The sequence below is a fragment of the Polypterus senegalus genome, chromosome 3, assembly GCF_016835505.1.
Source record: "Polypterus senegalus isolate Bchr_013 chromosome 3, ASM1683550v1, whole genome shotgun sequence".
Taxonomy (NCBI): Eukaryota; Metazoa; Chordata; class Cladistia; order Polypteriformes; family Polypteridae; genus Polypterus; species Polypterus senegalus.
In genome coordinates, this window is record NC_053156.1 from 67,115,287 (window position 1) to 67,141,339 (window position 26,053).

The 26,053-nt window shown below is 38.5% G+C and overlaps 1 protein-coding gene across 1 annotated transcript in view; it reads right to left on the reverse strand.

The window, feature by feature from the left end:
• Window positions 1–26,053, reverse strand: part of LOC120525279 (arrestin red cell) — a 107,724-nt gene that overhangs the window by 53,631 nt on the left and 28,040 nt on the right. Inside the window, exons 2-3 of the mRNA XM_039747422.1 lie at window positions 22,985–23,015; window positions 21,718–21,778 (exon numbers count right to left, since the gene is read on the reverse strand). Coding sequence (XP_039603356.1) covers window positions 21,718–21,778; window positions 22,985–23,015 — 92 coding nt within the window. The remainder of the gene's footprint in view (window positions 1–21,717; window positions 21,779–22,984; window positions 23,016–26,053) is intronic.

The window sequence follows — 26,053 nt, forward strand, 5'->3', positions numbered from 1 at the left end:
AAAAAGAAATCCTCCTGGATATCTATACTGATATAGACTGTGTAATGTGTTAGGAATGAAAGGATGCCACATCGTTTGATGGAAATGAAAAAGATCAACCTACAGAGCCCTGAATTCAAAGACGCCCCAAAAATCAGAGTGAAAAAATTATGTGGCAGGCTAGTCCATTTTGCCAAAATTTAATTGCAGCAACTCAAAATTGTACGTAGCACTTTGTATGGCCCCTGTGTTCTTGTATACATGCCTGACAACATCGGTGCATGCTTCTAATGAGATGACAGATGGTGTTGTGGGGGATCTCCTCCCAGATCTGGACCAGGGCATCACTGAGCTCCTGGACAGTCTGAGGTGCAACCTGGTGGCATTGGATGGACCAAAACATAATGTCCCAGAGGTGTTCTATTGGATTTAGGTCAGGAAAGTGTGGTGGCCAGTCAATGGTATCAATTCCTTCATCCTCCAGGAACTGCCTGCATACTCTCACCACATGAGGCCAGGAATTGTCGTGCACCAGGAGCCACTGCACCAGCATAGGGTCTGACAATGGGTCCAAGGATTTCATCCTGATACCTAGCATGTAGCGGTCTGTGTGACCCTCCATGGATATGCCTCCCCAGACAATCATTAACCCACCACCAAACTGCTCATGCTGAATGATGTTACAGGCAGCATAATGTTCTCCATGGCTTCTCCAGACCCTTTCACTTCTGTCACGTGCTCAGGGTAAACCTGCACTCATCTGTAAAAAGCACAGGGCACCAGTGGTGCACCTGCCAATTCTGGTATTCTATGGCGAATGCCAATCGAGCTGCATGCTGCTGGGCAGTGAGCACAGAGCCCATTAGAGGACATGGGGCCCTTGGGTCACCCTCATGAAGTCTTTCTGGTTGTTTGGTCAGAGACATTCACACCAGTGGCCTGCTGGAGGTCATTTTGTAGGGCTCTGGCAGTGCTCATCCTGTTCCTCCTTGCCCAAAGGAGCAGATACTGGTCCTGCTGATGGGTTATGGGCCTTCTATGGCCCTCTCCAGCTCTCCTAGAGTAAATGCTTGTCTCCTAGAACCTCCTCCATGCCCTTGAGACTGTGCAGGGAGACACAGCAAACCTTCTGGCAATGACACGTATTGATGTGCCATCCTGGAGAAGTTGGACTACCTGTGCAACCTCTGTAGGGTCCAGGTATCGCCTCATGCTACCAGTAGTGACACTGACTGTAGCCAAATGCAAAACTAGTGAAGAAACAGTCAGAAAAGATGAGGAGGGAAAAATGTCAGTGGCCTCCACCTGTTAAACCATTCCTGTTTTGGGGGTCATCTCATTGTTGCCCCTCTAGTGCATCTGTTGTTAATTTCAAGGTCGATTTTATGTCATGTTTTTATGTTACATTTTTCATCACACTTTAAATCGGCTTATTTTAAAACCTACATATATGTTTGGTATCATTCTTTTCAGGATTTATCGAACTTTGATGTGATGTTGTTAGATTTTCATATTTTTATTCTGCTTTTAAATGATAAACTAAAATGTCAAGAAAGTTGTGGTTTTTATTTTTGATCGAGTAAACTTTATTTCACAGGAACAAACTATTAAAAAAAAATTATCTATCCATAATACCAACATTTGTATTTAGGTAATTTAGTTATCTTAAGGTCGAGTTACAATGACCCACTGCATAACACTTTAATTTTCACCTGATTTTTCCTGTCATTTTTTTAAAAAAAAGTTTTGTTTTAGTCTCATAAATACTCATCGAGCATAGTGGACCTCAGTTTAATGGGAATACTCCAATCAGTAAGAGAGTAAATATTTCATTTCATTTCAATCATTTCATGATTTGTACTCAGTTAAATAATATTTCTTTCTTTTACACACACACTATATATATATATATATATATATATATATATATATATATATATATATATATATATATATATATATATATATAGAGCATCCGGAAAGTATTCACAGTGCATCACTTTTTCCACATTTTGTCATGTTAGAGCCTTATTCAAAAATAGATTAAATTAATTTTTTTTCTCAGAATTCTGCACACAACATCCCATAATGACAATGTGAAAAAAGTTTACTTGAGGTTTTTGCAAATTTATTAAAAATAAAAAAAAACTGAGAAATCACATGTACATAAGTATTCACCGCCTTTCCTCAATACTTTGTCCATGTACCTTTGACAGCAATTACAGCCTCAAGTCTTTTTGAATATGATGCCACAAGCTTGGCACACCTATCCTTGGCCAGTTTCGCCCATTCCTCTTTGCAGCACCTCTCAAGCTCCAACAGATTGGACGGAAAGCGTCGGTGCACAGCCATTTTAAGGTCTCTGCAGAGATGTTTATTCGGATTCAAGTCTGGGCTCTGACTGGGCCACTCATGGACATTCACAGAGTTGTCCTGAAGCCACTTCTTTGATATCTTGGTTGTGTGCTTATGGTCGTTGTCCTGCTGAAAGATGACCCTTCGCCCCAGTCTGAGGTCAAGAGCACTCTGGAGCAGGTTTTCATCCAGGATGTCTCTGTACATTGCTGCAGTCATCTTTCCCTTTATCCTGACTAGTCTCCCAGTTCCTGCCGCTGAAAAACATCCCCACAGCATGATGCTGCCACCACCATGCTTCAGTGTAGGGATGGTATTGGCCTGGTTATGAGCGGTGCCTGATTTCCTCCAAACGTGACGCCTGGCATTCACACCAAAGAGTTCAATCTTTGTCTCATCAGACCAGAGAATTTTGTTTCTCATGGTCTGACAGTCCTTCAGGTGCCTTTTGCCAAACTCCAGGCGGGCTGCCATGTGCCTTTTACTAAGGAGTGGCTTCCGTCTGGCCACTCTACCATACAGGCCTGATTGGTGGATTGCTGCAGAGATGGTTGTCCTTCTGGAAGGTTCTCCTCTCTCCACAGAGGACCTCTGGAGCTCTGACAGAGTGACCATGGAGTTCTTGGTCACCACCCTGACTAAAGTCCTTCTCCCCCGATCGCTCAGTTTAGATGGCTGGCCAGCTCTAGGAAGAGTCCTGGTGGTTTTGAACTTCTTCCTCATATGGATGATGGAAGCCACTGTGCTCACTGGGACCTTCAAAGCAGCAGAAATTTTTCTGTAGCCTTCCCCTGATTTGTGCCTCAAGACAATCCTGTCTTAGAGGTCTACAGACAGTTCCTTTGACTTCATGCTTGGTTTGTGCTCTGACATGAACTGTCAACTGTGGGACCTTATATAGACAGGTGGGTTCCTTTCCAAATCATGTCAAATCAACTGAATTTACCACAGGTGGACTCCAATTAAGCTGCAGAAACATCTCAAGGATGATCAGGGGAAACAGGATGCACCTGAGCTCAATTTTAAGCTTCATGGCAAAGGCTGTTAAATTGATGTTATCAAACCAACACATTGTAGTGTAGAAAATCACACTGGGTATCACAGGGTTGTAGAAGATGTAAAGGATATCACTTCCCACATTAAATAAACACAATCTCCTAAGAAGAAAGAGCCTGCTCTGCCCTTTCTTGTATAGTTCATCTGTGCTCTAAGATCAGTCCAACCTGTCATTGATGTGGACCCCCAAGTACTTGTAAGAGTAGACTACCACCTCATCCACTCCCTGAAAAGTGACTGGACATAAACGCTTATTGGTGCATTGAATGTCAATAACCAGTTCCTTGGTTTTGTTGATGTTAAGTTGCAGACAATTCTTTTGCACCAAGAAACAAACTTCTCCACCTGACCCTTATACTCTGTCTCACTCCCCCTTATCAGAACACTCCTTAAGTGCAGCAACATACCGAGAATTTCTCCATGTAACATGACCTGGTGTTATATTTATAGTCTGAGGTGTACAGACTGAAGTAAAAAGAAGACAGGACTGTTCCTTGTGGTGCTCCAGTGTTGCTCATGTCCGCATCAAAAAAACAGTCATCGAGTCTCAGAAACTGCAGTCTGCCCAACAGATAGTCTGCTATCCAGGACACAATAGGCCCATCCACCTTCACATCTCTGGGCTTACCCCAAAACAGGGATAGCCGAATGGTATGAAGGTACTGGAGAAATAAAAAAAAAAAATTCTCCCAGTGCTGCCGGCTTTGATTATTATACTGTACTGGTTATCACAGAAATATACAAGATGTGAAGGATGTCACTACCCACATAAAAAGAAAAACAGCCTGCTCTGCCCTTTCCTATAAAGTTCCTCTGTGTTACGACACCAGTCCAACCTGCCATTGACATGGACCCTCAGATATAAGTGGGGGTGCACCATAACTGCAACTGTGCCTGATAACTCTAACTATACTGTGTCATGTCTTTCATAATAAGTTACAGTAGTTTATAAGTAACACATCTTATACTGTAAGTCTCCTTTATATAATTGTACATAAATTTGGCTCAGTCCAAAAAAAAATTCGCTGTGGACTAAAGGATAACCATTGAGTGCTTCTTTTTCCTTAGCCTTAAAAATCCTTGAACACTCTTCAAAGTTATTTCAATACTGCTAAATTTAAAAAAAATGTAGTTATTGTATGGTGTAATTTCCTAATCATCCATCTATATTCACATTTTTCTATCTACAGCAAAGTTAAACAAAAGGCAAAGTTATGCAAAGAGAATCCCAGCACTGACAGGAACCAACTCTGGATGGGCCATCAACACAGGAAAAGACTATTAACACACCCTACTCAAATCACATGTATTAAAAAAAAAGGAAAAAAAAAAAAAAAGATATCCTGTTCATGCAAACGAGACTTGAAGATATCTTACAGCAGCAATAACTATCTGTGCTATCACACACCACTCTCATCCCCCCATCACTGTATACACATTTCATGTATAGTTTTTAATAAAATTCATCCTAAAAGTTGAAATATTAAATACAAAAATTAAGGGTCCTTTCTACAGGGCAGCATGCTGGCACAGTAGATCACAGCTCCGCTGGCTAGAATTGGTCTCCTTTTGTGTTTTCTCAGAATATTCCAAAGAACAAGTGTACACTGCGTTGTGGTGGACAGCCGGGGTCCTTACCTGGTTGGGCCACCTTTGTAATGGATAAAATAGGGGGGAGAGAACACATATAGGGCATTATCTCCCCTGGAGAGCTAAATGGCAGCACCCCCTGGGTTGCAGAGGAGCTTCAGACTCCCACAGGGCTCCGTGGGAAATGGAGCTTGGCGCAGCCCTGTTAGGTTTCATGGTTGCAGCCATGGGGTGCTGCAAGGACTGGGGAGCCCTTTATTGCAGGACTTCCACCACACCTGGAAGTGCTGTCAGCTATGAGACACCTGCACTTTCAAGTGCTCTATATAAGGTGAACCAATGGGAGCCAATGATGGGAGGGAGAGGACAAAACTTACTGGGAGGAGTGGAGGAAGACGGACAGAGAGAGTGACAGATAAAAGAGAAGGCAAAGGTAAAGTGCTGGATGCTTTTATTATACTTATTGCATTTTGGACTGTGCACTGTGCTGGGCAGGGGGGAAAATGGTGGAAAAGCATTTCCCAGAAGAAAAATTAAAATCGCGTGGGGCTGAACCTGTGTCCTGGGTCTGCTTGTATTGTGTTTGGGGAGCCGAGTGCCCCCTGCAGGCCAAAGTGTACACAAATGGAGTTCACTCCCGGATTTGTTCTTGCTTTCTGTATGTTGCACTGGGAAAGGACCAATGCAATTCTTTACTGGAAGACCGTTATTGCAGTTGTTTTCTTAACTGGGTTATTAGGCCAAATGGCACAGCTCAAGAGTCTTAAGTTCACATCCTGTACTGCCTGCATGGAATTTGTATGTTCTCTCAAAGTCTGTGCAGATTTTCCATGAAAATTTCTAGACAGAGCTTCCATTTTTCTCTCGTATAACTGTAAGGGTTTTCTGAGATATGCAATGAGTTAATGTTGGGGAATATTTATAGAAAAATGCTTCTAGTAATTTGTTGAGAAATAGAAACAGGCTGGGGATTTGGGGTGTAGGTAAGTAAAACAGGAACTTAACATCTTTTGTGCTGGAACATGCTGCTTTATTTAGCTTATGCTGACACAATACAATTTACAGTTCTTTTCTTCTATTTTTGGTTATTTGTTAGAAAAAACAGCTGCCTGGCAATTGCCTAAGACCAGTTATAAAAATGCCACCAGCTACCCTTTTATCATGTTTATACGTACAAGGACAGGATTCGGAGCTCAGAGGGGTGTGCACATACATGGACGTGGTTAGGATTTCAGATAACATTTCAAGGAATGTTATCTGCATTTGTATAGTTAGATGTGAGCTTTTTGGAGTTTGTCACCCCATCTCATCCTTTTTGCTGCTGCAGGGAGATTAACTCCATCTGCCAAAGCACTTCTTTGTTTTCCTCCCGAAATGATCAGTTCATAAAATGCAGCATGAGCTCCAAAATATTTAGTTATTATACATTTTAGAATAGCATAATAGGAAAAATAATCTTTGTGAAAACCACAGATAAGATGGAGTGGGGGTGATTTAAATTAGTCGGAGGTTGCAGATAAAGCAGATGATCTATGCTCAAATGGCTCTAATGTGAGAGCAGATGAAAGTAAAGGATTTCACTGAACATTGATTATTTGACAACAGGAGGAATCTGGTGGTGGTTTTATACTAGAATAAAGAAATAAGTAGTATTACATAACACCTTATATTATATACTTGAACATATTAAATAATTAGGTAAAATACACAAAGACCCTCAAAGGTAATAAAGCGGAAGGACAAATTTCCTCTCAGGGATCAATTAAGTATCAATTATTATTATTGTTATTATTAAAAGGGTCAACCAATTCAAGGAGTGCCAGCAATTTGCTGTGATTTTAGTGGTAAATTAATTATCAAATTATTTCAACAAGATCAACCCATGATCATAAAAATGCAGTCAGTCCACTAGCTGTACATTAGTTGGAACAAAACGCATACTTTTTTCCAAATTTTTTTCAACGGCCACATTAATACAAAATTAATGTGGAAATGTGTCTTTAAAACAGTTAATGCATTACAGTGCAAATCTTCAAACTCTAAAAGCTATGCATCAAGGCACCATCGAGTAAATCTACCTGAAACGGCAAATAGGATGGGATGAGGCGACAAACTCCGAGCCAGCCTAACATCTAACTATGCAAACACAGCTAACTTTACTTGGGCGGGTCTGAAATCCTAACCTCACCCGTGTAGGTGTACGCTGCTCTGAGCTCTGCACCCTAAAAGAAGCGTGACAGTTTGTCCATACTTGAGAATTACACTCATAATTTTCAGAAGCATGCATAATTATCACATATGAAATGTAAATTTGTCATAATTATGAGTTATTTTTGACAGTGATCTTATTCCATACATTTCCCTCCTTGATCAAGGATGTGATCATTTCCCAGTTTTTCCACAAGGTTGTGGAAATTTATGACAACTCTGACCCAAGTGTACGCAAGTTTCCCCCATCACGTTTTCTTTTATAAATCACAACTTTTGCATAGAAAGTTTTAAAAACCTGACCCCAAGAACTCAAGATGACTTGAATTTGTATCATAAATTATGTTATTAGTTCAGGGTTTTCTTGTAGTATTCATCATTTATTCTGGTTCATTGTCTCTTATACTAATTCAAAGCTTTGTGTTCCCTGTATTTACCTTTACTTATTGTTTTATGCAGATGTATTTGATCTTTTTTTTTTGTATTAAAGTTGATTTAAAAAGCCTTTTATAAGTCTGCTTTGATTACTTTTTTATAAATTAATAAATAAAAATATAAATGACCCTGTAATTTTATTCATCACAACAGATAACATGACATATAAACTCAAAGATACAGGCCTCCATAAACTTCTGAGAGTAAACAAAAGGGTAGTAGGGAGTGCCTAAGCTAGCTAAAAGGCCTTTAAACTATGTAATGATCTACATGTGCTTATTGGAATCACCCCAGCAGCCTAAGTGTTTAAAGCCAGGCTTAGACCGAATTCTTTAGCATCACAAAACAACAGCCGCTGTAGAGGTTGTTTCTAATCTCTAACACTGTATATAACTTTACTACTTGCAACAATTCTTTATGTTTTCCAATTTTTTTCTCTTACTGACACTTAGCTTTCCATGTTATGGTTGTACTGTCACATATGACAAACATGTTTTCAATTGTATTTTCAAAAGGTGACGGACTCAAAACAGTTGGTATGTGAACTATAATCCTGCCATATATATATATTATATATATATATATATATATATATATATATATATATATATATATATATATATATATATATATATATATATATATATATATATATATATATATATATATATATATATATATATATATATATATATATATATATATATATATATATATATATATATATATATATATATATATATATATATATATATATATATATATATATATATATATATATATATATATATATATATATATATATATATATATATATATATATATATATATATATATATATATATATATATATATATCTCATGCATGCTTGACAGAGGAGTTCCCTCCAAGTTCTTCCCAGATATGTAACACCCCAGGCCAAGGTGGGATGCTGCTGCTGTCTTGTTTTTTTTCTTCCTCCACAGTACACAGAAACTACATAGTTAGGGAAACTAACTCTATTTCTTCCAATCCCTGGGCTTTTAGAGCATGACTTCATGAAACGAGGCATTATTTCTATCCAGAGTGACCAGAATTAAGGAGCTCTGTAACTTTCAGATGGCAGACAAGAAAGCATGACTAATACCAGCCACATTATTCAGGTGACTATAGTTTTTGTTCCCTTTTGCACCATTAAGTACACACACATACACATACACACATACATAGATAGATAGATAGGTGGGCTTCTCCCACCAATTTATTGAGCCTTGCATCCTTTTCACAACAGCACAGTAATGCAACATGGCTGATGATAAAAGAACAGTGGCAAAAGCATGCAGCCTGACTGACAGGGAATCAGATTGCATGACTTGTCAACACAACAACTATGCTGGTACCCTCTGCAGAGCAACCTGGGGTGCTGTGTGTCATGAAAAGCACATGAGCATCCTATCTTCTACGACCACAAGTCCAAGTGTTTCCAACTATATTAAATACAGTATATATTTATATATATATATATACACACACACACACACACACACTTTACATTTTCATTTTTGCCAAAATACTGTGAAACCAATTCTCTTATGCACACTGGTGGCTCAAAAAGCCCTTTGGACATGGGAGTTTCTTGTATGTAGAAGGATAAAAAATGACTATTACTAAACTAGCTTTATGAGGCCGATATAAAGATTTCTTTTCAGCAATATCAAACATTTGCCTTTGATGCTTTCTATTTTAAACCAAATACCCTTGAAAAAGATGTAATGCATCCACTACCAGATGCAGTACATCCCCTGAAAACACCTTTAAATAAGATATACTAGGCGATGAGGAGCCAGTCATCCATTTCCTAATTTACTTATTCATCAAAACAAGCTCAGACCTATAAATGTCATAAAGTAATAAGAATCATACACAAGTCCAGTTCAGAGCACCTGAAAACACAGTAAAACACTTTGTTACCTTCCCACACTATCAACATCCAGGTGCAATTGCTCATACACTTAACAAGAAAACCAACACAGCTGTTGCCTCTATGAACTATGACCATCAGCACACTGTTGCCATGGAAGAAATCAGACTCAGTTTATAATCGCTGAAAATTAATTCTTGGGTTTTTTTTATTTAACATTGTTCTATATTGGGCGCTTAGGTTTATCTGCATTCTGCTAAATAAGATTTTAACAATCTGACCTTTTTCTCAAGGTACTGTACGTTTATGCTCCAAACCTGAAAAGAATGTATGGTGCTTTTATGGTGTTATTCATTCTTGCACTAAATCTGAATGCAAAACACATACAAAAAACACACCAAAACAAAAAACCTTGGCCAAAGCCAATTTTCACAAAACACTGGGCTGAATAATAAATGCCAAATAACATTTGAACCCTGGTTATCTTTTGGTTTTTAGGCCATTATACAACGTCTAAATTAAATCAATTTCACGTTTGATTAATGCTTTTCAGTGAAACTGAAATATAAATCTGCAAGTTGGTGAAAAATCCATTTAATATTGAAGTCAGCCTTTTGAAAAGAGGAAAAAGATTTTAAAAAACAGAACTGAAAATAGATGAGTGAATAAAAAAATAAAAACAAAGAAAATGTGAGTGAAGTTAGCCTGTCAGTATGCTTTGTATGTTTCTTGGCTGGAATGTTGTACAGATAAACATTGCGGATTAAACTCAACTTGCTGGCATTGCTTCATGTCCAGATTCAACTTGCCGCAGTACAATCCCTTCTACTTCTCCCTTCTCTTGACTGTTTGCCTTTGCCTTCATCAAAGCATTGCACTTTCTTGCAGTATGTTACTAATAATTGTCCCTCAATGCACAGGAAACAGTACAATCCAATAAAGATGCTCCATGCCTCAAAATGCAATATGGTGTGGCATACAAGTATCACGGGCAGCACGGTGGTGCAGTGGTAGCGCTGCTGCCTCGCAATTAGGAGGCCCGGGTTTGCTTCCCGGGTCCTCCCTGCGTGGAGTTTGCATGTTCTCCCCGTGTCTGCGTGGGTTTCCTCCGGGCGCTCCGGTTTCCTCCCACAGTCCAAAGACATGCAGGTTAGGTGGATTGGCGATTCTAAATTGGCCCTGGTGTGTGCTTGGGGTGTGTTTGTGTGTGTCCCTGCCCAGGATTGGTTCCTGCCTTGTGCCCTGTGTTGGCTGGGATTGGCTCCAGCAGACCCCCCGTGACCCTGTGTTCAGATTCAGCGGGTTGGAAAATGGATGGATGGATACAAGTATCACTGTTTCCCGAAAGAGTGTTATTCATAACCAGTGCAGTAAAGTGAAACAGAATATCATACATTTAGCCAATATATTTGGATGTGCTATTTTTTGATATTATTGGCCAAACATTAGAGACTGTTTATATGTGCTGAAAATTCTTTCTTAAGAGTCCATACATTTGTCCATTTTCTAACCTGCTTTTCCACTTCAGCATCACAGACAGCCACAAACAGTATGAGCTACCCTAGATGTCGTGTCATTCCATCACAGGGAATACACACATACCCCTAGATACCAGTTCATACAGGGTTAGTTTAGAACTGGAAGTTAACCTTAGTTGGGGTGAGAGTTTGGGATGTGGACTGAAATTTGGGAGAACCTGTACAAAATTACACACAGACAGGCATCAGAAGAATATGCAAAGTCTGCACAGACAGCACTGAAGACAGGATCTGAACCCAGGATTCTGAGGCAAGTAGCATTAACCTCTATGCTACCATGTTGTCTCCTTAAAAGTAAAATAAAATCAAATTTTTAAGTATGCAGACTTATAAATGTGATCTATCTTCATTCTGCAAAAAAAGAGCTGTCTTGTTTAAAAAAAAAAAAAATCCAAAACTAGGACACTCCTTCTATGAAATTATTAGTTGGAGATATTGCCCCTGCTCTTAAATCCACATCTTCAACGGTTTTCTGCTTAATAAGCTCCATTACCGTGTGCCACTTTAATAATGCTTTGGTGAAGCTTTAAATGGATTTCTAATAAGACTAATTACAACATACAAACTGCAAATTACTGTATACTGCTGGTACAGCACAGTAGCACAGCAGGTAGCACTGCCATGTCACAGAATCAGTATGCTGGGTCTGAATCTTATTGCCCATGTGGAGTTTGCACATTCTCCATTGACTGTGTTAAGTTTTTCCCCCTCACATGTGAGCAGCAATTCCAAACCTTGCCATTTAGGCTCTTTCCATGAGACTGAAGCAGTCACCACAGGGTTTGTGGAAGAGCACTACACATTGATCAAAGGAAATTTCAGAAGAGATGAGGGGGGAAAAAAAAGAAAGGATTACAAAATAATTTCTAAGGCTCCGGGACTCCACTATACAATTAGGAGATCAATCATCTCTGAAAGAAGAGCAATTGGAACAGAGGTGAATCTTCCCAGTAAAATACTCCAAAATGCACAGTGATGACTCATTCAAGAAGTCACAAAGAACTGCATGCCAATGTACTGTGGCCTCAGCTAAGCTCAGTGTTTATGACTCCACAGTAAGAAAGAAACGGGAAAAAAGAAGAATTCACTGGAGAATTACAAGATGGAAACCTCTACTGTTCAACAGTAACATCAGTGCTCAACCTGCATTTGCAAAGGACGTACTTAATGCCTTTTGGAATAATGTTATATGGAGAAACAAGTCAAAAGTAAAACTCTTTGGACGACACAAGTCCCACTGTGTCTGGTGCAAAGCGAATCCAGAGTTTGACAGTAAAACATCATTCCTACAATAAAACATCATGATGTTAACATGATGGTATGGGGATGTCCTGCTGCCTCAGAACCAGTCTTGCAAATATGGAAGGAACTATGCATTGTACCCTTTATCAGAATAAAGAGACTGTCTGGGAGCTTAAGCTCAAGTGTAGTCGGGTTATGCAACAATACAATGATCCAAAACATAAAATCAAGCCTACAACTGCATGTATCAGAGAGAACAAAATGCAAGTTTTGTAGTGGCCTAGTAAAAGCCCCGACTTGAACCCAACATAGATGCTGTGACAGGACCCACAATGATACATTCACATTTGCACACCTACCACGAATGTATCTGAACTAAAGCAGCTCTTCAAAAAACAGCACACTAAATTCCTAACAATGATGTAAAAGACTGAAATCAAGTTATAGGAAGCATTTAGCTGCAATTGTTGCTGCTAAAGGTGTTGCATCAAAGTACTGAAACTATGGGGCTAATTACTTTCTCACATTAGTGACAGGGGTGCTGGATAACTTAACTCCTTGATCAAAAAAATAAGGATTTTGAAACAGTATCGTGTACTCACTTACATTCTCAGTTGTATTTTTTCTCAAGGTCTGAGGCCATTTACTGTGTAAAAATACACAAAAAACAGGGGTTATTAGAAACGGAAAAATACTTTTAAACAGCACTGTTTACAGGTTGGTGTTTAAGGATTAAGGATATTTTCTGCATCTAATGTCTTTACATCAAAAGCCTGAGGTAATATAGATGACTTTGGGGATGTAGAGATGCAGCTTCCGGGGAGCCAGCTGAAATACAGGCAGAATCACAGTCTGTGGAGAGATTACATATTCTTCTAGTTTCTGCATGAGGTTTGATTCCTGTATCTCAAATAATCTATGGGACAGGTTAACCAGATATTGGCTCAGTATGATTGGTTTCAGAGGTGTGTTGTTTGAAGTTTGACTGCTGAGTGATGGGTAAGTGTTGCATTGAGGGCAGGTCCATGTCTTGTACACAATGCTGCTAAGACAGGCACAAGGCTCCTTGTGACAAAAACAGTGGATACAGTAAACAGAGAGCCACAACCCCCTGTGCAGCATAAAGAAAGGCCTCCTCATTAGGTTTACCTGGCTACAGCAAGTTGCTTCTTGATTAACTGACTGTTACAAGAGTAAAAGACCTCAACAAATTAAGTGATACCATACTTTTACTGTCCGTTCACTGGTGGAAAAGTTATGTAAAGTATGCACCTCCTGGTGGTGAAAGAGAAGACCTCCACTGTGTCAAAACCCATCCAAGTTCCAGACACTTTTCAAAATAATCTAACCTGAGAAAACAAAGTTCTTCTGATATTAGCCAAGGAAGACATTCATTCAACATCTCTCTAATCTCACTCACATGACTGTCAGCAATTGTACAAAGGCCAACACAATGCAAACCCTTCAGTTTTTTGGCTTTGTTAACACATATGTCAAACTGTGGAGAATATGGTGGGTCTTGAACTACAAAAATACATAGCTTTGGCTTTACTGGGACTGCTCTCTTTGCTTTGCTAACACCTGTACTCAACCTAGGAATGGACTAGTAAAATCCTAGGAGAGCCTGTATGTGAAACAGGGGTTAATCCCATGAGAAGAACAGGTGATGAAACACTTACTAGGAGCCATCTTTGCACAAATGTGCTTTAATCAATCTTTGTGTTTCATACAAAATACATTATAGCTCAAATACAGTGTCATATTACAATATTTACCTTTTGTGTGAAGTGCTGCATTGCTGCACATTTTTCACATATTTCTGTGCTTGAGTTCTCAGACTAACAGGGAAAAAAAGACTAACTTTGTAATGTGTCTTTCTATTTTGAGGTTTCTTTTACATTTTTGTTCTCCTGCTCAGGTTTACTGACATGTGTACATAGTAAAATGAAACTTTTATTTGCATATCTTATTTACTACAGTATAACAAAAACACACATACAAAAATTATATTTAGCATGCAAAATACTGCACTGTCAGTATGTACAATCATATACGCTATTTAATGCCTTTGCTAGTATTCGTTATATTGGTGGCATGGTGGTGCAGTGGTAGCACTGCTGCCTTGCAGAAAGGAGACCAGGGTTCTAGTCAAGGGTCATCCCTGCATGGAGTTTGCATGTTCTCCCCATGTCTATGTGGGTTTCCTCCCACAGTCCAAAGATATGCAGGTTAGGTAAATTAGTGATCCTAAATTGGCCTTAGTGTGTGGTTGGGATTTGAGTGCATTTGAACTGCGATGAACTGGTGCCCTGTCTATAGTTTGTTTCTGCCTTGCACCCTATGCTAGCTGGGATGGGCTCCAATAGACTCCCACGACCTTGTTCAGGACTAAGAGGGTTGGAAAATGACTAGTGACTGACTGTTTACATATTTAGTAACCTAGAGGGAAGCATTCAGTTTCTATTAGCAAATCATGCTATCACCAAAAACAAGCACTTAAAAAAACCCTTTTAAAAAAAGAATAAAACAAATGCTCAGGGTTGCAGTGTGGAAAGGGTCACAGAGTGATTTCTAAACCCATGAGCTCCACTAACCCTCCATCAAAAATAAAGTTTGAGATGGTCACAAAGAACCATCGATAAAAAAAAAAGCAGTGAGGAACCCGTTGGTGTCGCGCTCTCCCTCTCTATCTCAACTCGAATAAGGTCTGTGTTTGTAACTCCACTGTTACAAAGCTACAGGCCAAAAATTACAGGTATGAACCAGTGCTCACAAATAAAAGCCAAGAGTACTCATCTGATGTTGGCCAAGTCAAAAGCGAACCTTTTCTGCCTACATGAGTTCCATTTTGTGTAAAGAAATGCTTATATTGCCTTCCACAGTGAGAATTTCAAACCAATAGTCAAGGAGTGCTAGTAGGATCATAGTTCAGTGATGCCTTACTACATCAGAGCTTGAATAATAATCCAGCATGGAATCAAACAAATAATCTGTTTTTTATTAGACAGGATTCCTAAAGAGACTATCGGGGTATTTGTTTGTAAGCTGACGCTACATCAGAATGTTGGGCGTGTTGAGGGAACATGACCTTGTTACACTAAAACCTTATTTCAAAGCCTTGAAGCAACCAGTTCTTGCTTGAAAGTTCATAAATGCCAGAATTAAGGTCCTTCCACAAGGATGAAAGAGCTATACTCTTCATCGGAGGCTAATCAATAAACATAGGAAAAATTCAGGTTATAGTTAATGCTGCAAAAGGTAGCACATTGAAACCACACTGGTCACTGAATATTGCAGCATTTTCTTCAGGACAGAAATAAGTGTACAATTTTTGCATTTGTTTACTCAAGATCTACATTGCCCAATATTCGATAATGGTTGGGAATTACATTTCATTCAGTCATTTTCTGAGACCACTTATTCAAATGCAGCATTCACAGGGAGCCAAGCTTTAATTCACTTTTCTTACCTGCTTTTCTTGGTCAAGATTACAAATAATGGGAGATTACCCTTATTTGTCATTATGCTTATAGCTATGGGTGTAAGGTAGGAATCAACCTTTCATGGGGCGTTATTTTCATTGCAGGGTACACTCAAGCAATCAAACAGGGCCAATCAACCTATTCTGTCTGATACCATTCACTGTGAAAAATGTGCTGGACAATCAGATAGGAGAATATTTATGGGACTGTAGGTGTAATTTAAAGTGCACCTTAATGATATTTTATCCATTTTTAATCCCTTTGTTGCCATTACATTTATCAAGTAAATTAAGCAAAGCATTAAAGTTTATGCAGATTTCAATTTCCATTAGTGTGATTTCTGCAGTGTGCCTCTTTAAGCCTACCAAAAGAGCATAAAATCAATGAATCAACACTACTGCCTTCTTAATGAGTAAGAGAAGCAACTGAGCAATATAATTTATAAAATATCACCTATAATTAAACTAGCTGCAGATTAGTTTAACTTAGTAAAATCCTTGGTCAATCATTTACTTTTAATTGAGAAATGATCTACTATTATTATAATGCTTAGAAGTCTTACCTTAATAAAGTGTAAAGAGGGTGCTATTATAAATGCAGAGATTAACACAGAGCTCAGATTGTCCATGATTAAATAAATTCATCTTGCTTGATGACAAGCATATACATAACAAGGTGCATTTCATACTACTGTTAATTCTGCTCCAAACAGCTTATTCTGAGATTCAAATGCACAGCATGGTTGCCCACTGGTTGTCACTGATGCTTCAAAAGTTAAGGGTCTTAGGTTTGAATTTCTAACTTGGAGCAGTTCTACCCATGTCTAACTGGTATTTCCTTACACATCCCTACAAGTACTTACATTATATTAACTGGTCACTTTAAAATTGACCCAGTGTGAGCGAGTGCAGGTGTGCTCATGATTGTTCCTGCAGCAGTGTGGCTCCATATGTAGAACTGGTTCCCTACCCAATGTTGCCTGCATAGACATAGAGTAGGTTCCCTGTAATGTTAATAGATGCTTCTACTTACAAAACCTGAAAAGCAAGCTTTCCTCCAGTTGAGCCAAAGTAAGCTTTTTTAAAGGAATACTCAACCTAAAAACAGTAATTTTTAAAACCGGTTCGTCACCACCATTTGTCGTGATGGCAACAAGAAGTAGGAAAATGGCAATGAACAATGGGGAGTGGGAGAACTCGGGTCTTCAAATCAAAAGCTTAGCTACACTTGTATAAGCTTCATTGTCATGCATGAGAAGACTTGCTAGAAACTGTTTACCTAAAAATATTTTAGCAGAAATACTTGGGCTTTGTAAGCGTATGACTGGATAACTGCAATTAATATTGCACTGTACAAAACAAAGTCATTTCAGATTTTTCTATTTATGTTTTAATATTGTTTGCTGTTGCTCAAGGTTGGTCCCCATTAAATCAAGAAATTTGTTAGCTCTAATCTCCAAAAACATGGAACTTTAAAAAAGTATTCATTTTTGGGAAGAGTACTCATTTAAACTCACATGGCAAATCTAGCTTTTAACTACGGATGCTAACTTGTAACACCATGGAGGCTCTTACACTGGACATACATTCATTTGAAGTGTAAATATTCACTGGTTAAACCTGGCTATTAAGACATTTTTCCAAGCAATGGTAGCTAAAGAGTTGAGGAACTTATTTTTGATACTGTAATACATGTAATATAAATTGAAAATTTGAATTTAAAATTTTTACTCATATTGTGTAATCACTAGCATTCCATCAGCCAAAAATGTAGGCCTCATCCACTTGAAGAATCAATTCAGAGCTACAATTTAAAATATATAAACAATAAATATAGTTAATTGTGTATTTTACCATACATTAGCATTGTGCCAAAGTCTTTAGCCACCCAAGGAAATTATTTTAGTTTGAAAGAAAATTACCAGTAAGTGTTTATTTGTTGGGGGGAGCATCATGTAACACTGCTAAAATAAAATGTTTTCTAAAACTTACTGGTATCTTGTGATATGGCTATAAGATCTCAGGTTTCGTTCCCAGATATCTTTTTGAGACACCCTAACCATTGCTTGTATTTGTTAAATTTGATCAACAGTACGTAAAGGTCACTTCCTTAAGGGACAAAAGGAAATCCAGCATAGTGCTTGCTCAGCATCTGGCAGAGTCATCTGGCACTGAAGTGCACACTTTGACTCTACAAAGAAGTTTTAAAAGAAATGAGTCTTGCAGAAATGCAATACGCACAATAGTCCACATTATGCTAAAGATCATAAAGTATGAAGCATCAACAAGTGTAAAAAAAGCCTCAGGGAGCTATACGTCTTAATTTTAAAATAAAAAAACACATTCAACAATTGCACCGATGCCTTTCCGAGTACTACGGTAGTGGACCTGTCATATTCTTGGGTGCATTTCAGCTAACCATATAGAGATTCTGGCCAATATCGACTGCTCAAAAATATAAATACATTTTGATTAATAGTCTTGCACTTTGAGAAAGCCACCTATTGCCAAAAAAAAAAATCACCTCTGAGCAAGATAGCATTCTTCAACACACTGCAAGCCCAATGGAAACTTACTTGAAGCAGAAGCCTGCAGAAGAAGCAATAGCAGCATTAGGGTGGCCACCTAAGAGGATGACTTGAACTTGAAAAATGAGCCAAAGACAAAATGTATGGCAAATCCTGCAAGAAAGTTCAATGAATTTAAAATTTAGCTTCCTGAAAAAAGTGTACAACAGCATATCGAAGTGAATTGCTACAGTTTTGAATCCGAAGAGAAGCCATAGAAAAAAGTGGCTTGTTTTAAAACCATTAGGACATTATGGTGACTTGTTATTACACAAATGTTTATTTGTATTTATTCCAGTGTTATACAGTATTTTGTGAGCAAATATACACTGCCCAAAAAAACTAGCTTTAAAAGTAATTTTCTTAGGTAGCATAAGACTTTTTGCATAGTATCATATATATAATTCAGATTTAGGTTTACACTGAGATTCTTGTTGCATGTCTCCCAACAAAAACAGTGAGTTATATACGCGCTCTCTCTCTCTCTCACACACACACACACACACACTCACAAAAGTTTAAAAACAAACAAATAAATAAATGGCATTTGTATGCTGGCATTATTCTGTGATGTCTTCCCCACTCTCTGCACTGCTTTACAATCCTGGGCTCAGCAGTTGCTATACCAGAATGTTCAGCAGCCACTGAGAATAGAAGTTTGTAAGGACAGATGGAGAAATGGAAGCTATCCACAGATGTCTCAAGAAGTAAAAACACTGGGGACCTTTCTTGACCATAGCTAAAATGTACTGTAAACTTGTAACCTTAACGGTGAGACTGTTACACTGGCACCACTGTGCCAGCAGGGAAAAACCTTGCCTCTGTAAGCGATTTCATTTTTGTTAGCAAACAGGCCTATAATGGTGGACTCATCAGTAAATTAAATGATGGATTTGGAACCATGTTTAGTCACACTGTGATAGGTGAACTTAGGATAATATTTAGCCGAGTTGTATAGCAGGTCCATAGCTCAAAAAAAGGTGGCAGATTTTTAATAAATAAATAAATGGCCGGCTCAGTCTCCGTGGGTATGCATACCTGCACAGCTGTGGTAGGTTGGTGAAGCAATTGAGGCGAGACACACCTGCACTTGAGAGTGTGGCCTGTCTCAATTACTTTATTGGCTTGCTGCAGTTTGTGATTTTTGCAAATGGACAGATACCACAGATTATTTCAGTGAAATGTTAAAGACATTATTGAAGACACTAGCTAAGTGGTCACTACAGGTTTTTAAAATGCACCCTGAAATTCCATTAGGACCCGATAACTTATAGATATTGATCTTGCATAAAAATTCATCATTGTCCAAAATGGTGAAGAATAAAAAAAAAGTTGCAAGCAATGGAATGGTACATTGCTTGTTATCAAAACAGGATACACAGAAGAAATTTATTTCAGCTGGGAACGAAAATGTGGATTAGATTGGATTAGGTTTAACTTTAGTGTCTGTAAGCATCTGTAGTCTCCATCAAAGTTTACACAAATCATTACTACTGCTGTTCTTGGACTTCACTTTATTCCTTTATTGATGTTTATTTATCCACTTTATTTGTGTCTTCCGAGTTTGTACCATCATTACATGCATGCTTCCACATTGCCATCCTAAGTGCATTGCTGTGTGGCTTCAATAAAGGTAAATAATACGCAACCAATACGTTAAACTTTTGCTTAAACAAATTTTCCTAAGAAGTTATACTTTTATTTAAATATTGTTTGTTAAAAGATCATATTGAGGGAAAAAATGTCATTAATATGCTTTGACTATACTTCCTTTGCATCAACAACAGCATAAATTTCAATAAGGACATACTTCTTACAAATATAGAATTACACATTAGATTCTTGTCTTTAAAGGGTATTATACCAGGACTTGTAAGAAAAAATGTAAAACATTTTTTATTCCAGTTACTAATAATTATTACAAAGAAGATGATTTTGTGTTACTGATCTGGTTTCAAGAAGAGAGAGTTCTGAAACCTGAAGCAATCTCTGTTTTTGATCTCACATAATGGTACTGGTGTGTGAGGTACTATAGTTTGTGTTCAAGGATCTGCTACAGTAGGTTATAAACTCTCTTTTTGCATTATTTATTCTCCCCTCCATCATTTATAAAGCCCAATTAACCCAACTCAAGACTGTGGTGGCTGCAGCCTGTCCTAGCCACATTAGATGCAAAGCAGAATTCAACCTGGGATCTATTTCTAGCCTTTTAGAGTTCACACTTACACTGAGCCAATTTAAATTTACCAATTAAATGTCACACAACTTTCTAGGATGGTGAAGGTAAACCCTCTCAGACATGAATAGAATGTGCAGACTTGAAAAATGTACCACCTGGGCTGGGGTTTGAACCCAGAAAAGAAAGGAAGTTATAATGCCACCTACTAAAATTACTGGCACTCAAATTATTGGAAAATGAAAAAAATTTTTTGGTTTCATATTCTACCCAAATATACCATAAAAAAAGGATGCAAGTTTATATACATCCATAAAGGAAAGAAAAACTTGAAACATATAATGCTTCTCAGGAAAGGAGATCCTTTATAAATCAGCTTCTCCATTTTGTACAATTAACGGGTTCCAAAATCAGATCCAAACAGGCTATTAACTGTTTTATCTTATATTATTTTTACAATGTTACTTTTATTCTAGTTCTGGTACACTTTCTTGTTGACTGGTTTTACTTCCCTACTGACCTTTTAAAAAGCCAGAACAATACACTCAATTAAAATAATTTTTCAAAGTTACTCCTAAAAACAATTAAGCTGAAAAAGCATGGTCATGATCCTAAGACATTATTAGTGCCTGTTCCAAATGTCATTTTAACAGCAAGGGGGTAGTCAAAACTGATAGTTACTCTGATTTGATATAATTTAGTCATTATAATAGCCACTCTTGTAAAATAAAAATATGAGCGTTTGGAATAGCTCCTTGGTGCACACAGTATGTAATCACACGATACCACATTTCAATAACAGAATTATTAATGTTCAATATTGTCCCTTCAACTACTTTCCTTATGACATTGTTAACTCAAAACTAAAATCCACAAAGGGATAAACTGTGAACATCTAAAGAAATGTGTGCTGAAAACAGCACTGAGCCAGGATGGAGTCTATTAGGATTTGGTGGGCCTGACATATTACTGGGAGAACACCGGTGTCCACTGAGACTGCATTTCCTACCACCCTTGTTTCTATGGAAGCACCAGTTCCTGTATCCAATACACAGTTAGGTCACAGGGGATCCAGCTAATGACTTTGTTTTGATTTTTTTTTTTTAACAGATAAAACATTGACCTGGGAATAATTATGTAATGGTCAAATGCACATGTAACTTCAAATATCAGATACAGCAAAAACTCACCAACAGGGTCTACATGATCTAGATGATCCACAAAGTCCCTTTTTCCAAGGTACACAGTGAGCTGTTGGAGAAAAAAAAAAATAACAACAGTAGAAAAATGTGAATGCAGGGCAACTAAGAGAGCATAAAGCCTTTTCCAAGCAAATCTACGGAAAGGGACAAGGAAATGATCGTCATGTATCTACCAAGTATTTAAACATGTGAAAAGGGTAAAAGGGGCCAAAGGTAAGCTAAAGAGAAAAAGATGCACATCAAGCAGGTTATGGGCAGGACAAACAGAGTTACATAAGACATGTGGATGAAGATGCATCTAAGTAATTATTACACAGAATCATTTTACATTGTCGTCGTTACACAAGAATATCTATGAAAAGCAGGAATAACATGGTGTTGGATTGAATAATCAGGATGGCCACAGAAACTTCAGAATAGACTACCTAGAAGTGAAAGAGCAAACTTTGAGGAGAAGTTAAGCAGTATCATCCTGAAACAGGAAGCAAATATATAACAACAAACTCTCTCTGAGTTAAAAAGAACTGTTTAAAGTAAGGAAGGAAATGAAATAAAGATGAATAAGCAATAATTAATCTAATACCTGTTCACTCATTTAATGCCAGGCACTAGGAATGTAAATGGTTCCACAATAATAATAATAATAATAATTAATAATAATTTGAATAAGAAAAAAAGGATGCAGAGAGGAACCAAGGTAGACAAGAGTTACCACCACAAGAAACTGGCCATCTTTTGGAAGAATATAGTTCTCCCGGCTAAACTACCAATATAAAACAACCAACTGACCCTCAGGTGTTCCACTCCTTTCTTGAAGACACGACGTTTACTAGGAGGTACATCTAAAAACACATCATCCACAGACAAAGATTCCATTATAAGCAGAGGCTGAAGGATTACAGTGAGGAGGACTCAGGATGCATGGCAACACGAAGAGTTAAAGGGCAACAGCAGAAAGTAAGAAAAGGCAGCATAAGCACATGTGCTCTGGCACTGCTCCTATCTGGTGAACTGGCAGAGATGTAATGAAGAGATAGAAGAAACAAACGAAGGCTCAACAGGCAATGTAGTAAGGGAGGGTGAGCAAAACAGAGGGAGAAGTCCCCCGAGAGCAAGTGCTGGCTGACAACTTACTGCTTTGCAGGATCTGGGAGGAGCCCGAGTCGAGGAGACAAGGTGGAGGCAGTAGTTTACAGAACAAAGACCACACCATTTCACATAAAAATCACACGTGACTCAGGTGATGGATGCTTACCTTGCAGTTGGGACTGGATTTTTTGAAGACTCTGTGAAGACAAAGAACAAGTAGTCAGTCTAAACCACAATATGACAGATAAGCATCAGAAACAACACTTCTACCTGCCCGAGTTCTTTAACCAAATAATTATAGTTTATGTGGCCCTGGGGAAATACCAAGCAGTGAAGTTCTTTTGCACCCTAATGGCACATTTAACCACTCAACCTCCTCCCACATGCACCACGTTTGGTTGCCACAGCAGCAAAAGAGTTCTTTGGTTACTATGGTAATGCAAAAAAAAAAAAAGCCTGCATATTGGAAAAAAAAAAAGAAGATATATATATTATACACATACATACATACATACATACACACATTTACACATATGTATACACATGTATACATATATATATCTGAAATGTGCTGGGCCTCAAATAACCTTTAGATTCCTCTCAATGCCTCTAGATAGAACAGCATTGAAATGCTGATATACTCACACTGCAGCACAGAGAAAGCACAACAACTGCAAAGTGGTCATGTCTTGTGGGATTCTATAGTGTACAAGCAGCAGGAGTTTTGAAGATGATTGATCTGCATCAACTGGGGGCCACGTGGGGAATCTGAAGGCAACATTATAACAGGTGTTATTAGGGAAGCCAGACACAGCACACAGGCTGTGATGGACACCTCTCAATTTTCTTGCTTTTCGCACACATACAGATGAACCTTGTTACTTTGATCACATGCTTGGAGTTACAAACAACACCTTCCTTCCTGGTGTAAAGGAGAAACTGGGATGCCCAGCAAGCAGTGGAACAGGCACATACTTTACTTATGGCTTTCCTGATGGGCGTAGCCTTGCATTAATCCATTTTTTCGCAACTGACAGCAAAGTGCAGCTCCACTGACTTACCTCCATCAAGTGCTATTTGCTACTGTACGCAGCTCTTCATAGCCTGCTCTCAAATAGAATGATTTGCTAGCATTTGCCTTTCTTGTCTGGTTGCCGTTCTTTTTTCTGCCCTGTCTCCGACTCTCTAAGAAGCGTTCTCTGCCGTTTCAAGTCCAGAGAAAATCTGACATATAGGCAGGAAATTCTATATCATTGCTCCACTCCACTCTATAAACTATACCTTAAAGTTTACTCATTTATCTGGGTAGATAGCATAGCCCTGGTCCTGCCACTCCTCGAATCGGGGTAACAAAACTGAGCTTTTAAACTAGAAAAAAGTGCTCTCTGTTTTGACAGGGCAGGTCATGTATTCGCCACATCCTGCCACTTCGTGTCTTTGCAGAGGTACTTCCTGCCATGTGGGGGCAGCCAGCGGATATCCCAGCCACAGCAGAGATAAGCGAGTGAGAAAGGAAGCAGAAAGCACTCTCCCACCCAGGGTCTCACCCCATAACTCTCAGGAAACAAGTTGTGAGAGGATACACTTGGACAGTGGCATGTCTTACTAAACTCAAGCCTTCTCAGTCTCTCCTGCAGAGAGAATTGTCTAGGGTGACCTTGAGGAAGTTCCACAACTGGCACAGAAGCAGCTGAGATTTACTTTTTCAATCACTCCCCAGTGTGCACTTGACTTTGGTTTGCACTTTGGCTGTACAAATCAGGATGCATAGTGCCAGAGGAACAGCGAGCAACAGAGGAGCTGGAGTAGCACCTCTCCACCTACAAGTACAAGGGAGAGTACAGTGCAGTCACCCTACAAATAGAAGATAGTGGCTCTATCATTTTACAAGTAGGAGAAGATGCAATGTCTCCAGGACTTATAGCAAAGGGGGAGGCTGTAGACTTTGTCCTTCACTGATTGGGAAAGGATTTAGTGCCTTATTACTTAGTGACCTGTAGGGGATATAGTGCCACTTTCATTTCTGCAGATGTGACAGTGCCCAGTGAGAACAGGATATTTATTGCTCCTGGTTTCCCACAAGCTGGAGAGGAAACAGTATGTGTCACCCAACCTGAGGCAAAGAATATTGCACCTCTTATTCACCAAGCAAAAAATGTCTAAAGTGTTTTTCACTCAGTGAACAGTGCAACCAGTAGTCACATTCTTGAAACCCTGAATTATGAGTGCACTTGCCAATTGCTTTTCCTAAACATTACCTTTATTCTCTTTATAGTGGGCCTCATTTGCATATGTTCCAGTCACATTTGCACTCAAGCAGCTTTTCATAAAGCTAATTTACATATTTTACACAGAAACAGCATAAAATTAAAAAAAGTCTCTTCTCTAACTTCATCGCCTCCTTCTTCTCTAACACATACAACCATTCAATTTAGTGCATTGTGGACATCAGTACAGATCTCCATACTGATGTTCTCCCTAAATCGCAGAGGGAACTGTTGAACTAACTGAGGAACATGAGTTGTTCTACACAGAACTGTGTCACTCATGCAAAACAGAAAGGCACTGCTGCAGGCAGCTGGAAATTCAAATGGCAAGTTGCAAAAAATTATTAGAGTAATGTGAAGCAGGTGCTAAGCAAGCAAGATGACTACGAATAAGACGACTGCATGGCAATTCTCAGGAACCAACTAGTGGAAGCTGACACAAGAAGCCTGGAAAGCTTCTTGAAGGATTGTGCTTAAATAGACAAACAGCTAAATAAGAAGAAAAATGGACATGGCACCTATTAAGCTGACACAGCCATGTCATACCAGAATACATTGTGCTACCTCTAATAACTCTACCAGAAGTCAACATAACACTAGCTGGAATATTTTCACATTTTCTATAAAATGAGAAGGGGGTGATGAAAAAGGGTAATATGAGGCTCCATAGGCCCCTGCATTTTGAATCCTCTAGTTTTAAAGGCACCTTCACCAGATTATTGATGCTCACTGGTCTCATTGCTTCCCTCCACATTTAGGAAAAGCTAACAGGAGGCAAAAAGGCATCTTTATTAACATAATAAACATATGAACACACAAAAGTTACGAAGTATAAAATAATCAGAAGCAAAACATATGCATAGTTTCTTTGGGCCTATATAAACTGTTGTTTTTTTCCTTGCACATGAACAGCAGATTACCCTAAAAATCAACTTTTTCCATTCTAATCACTCTCTTACTCTCTCATC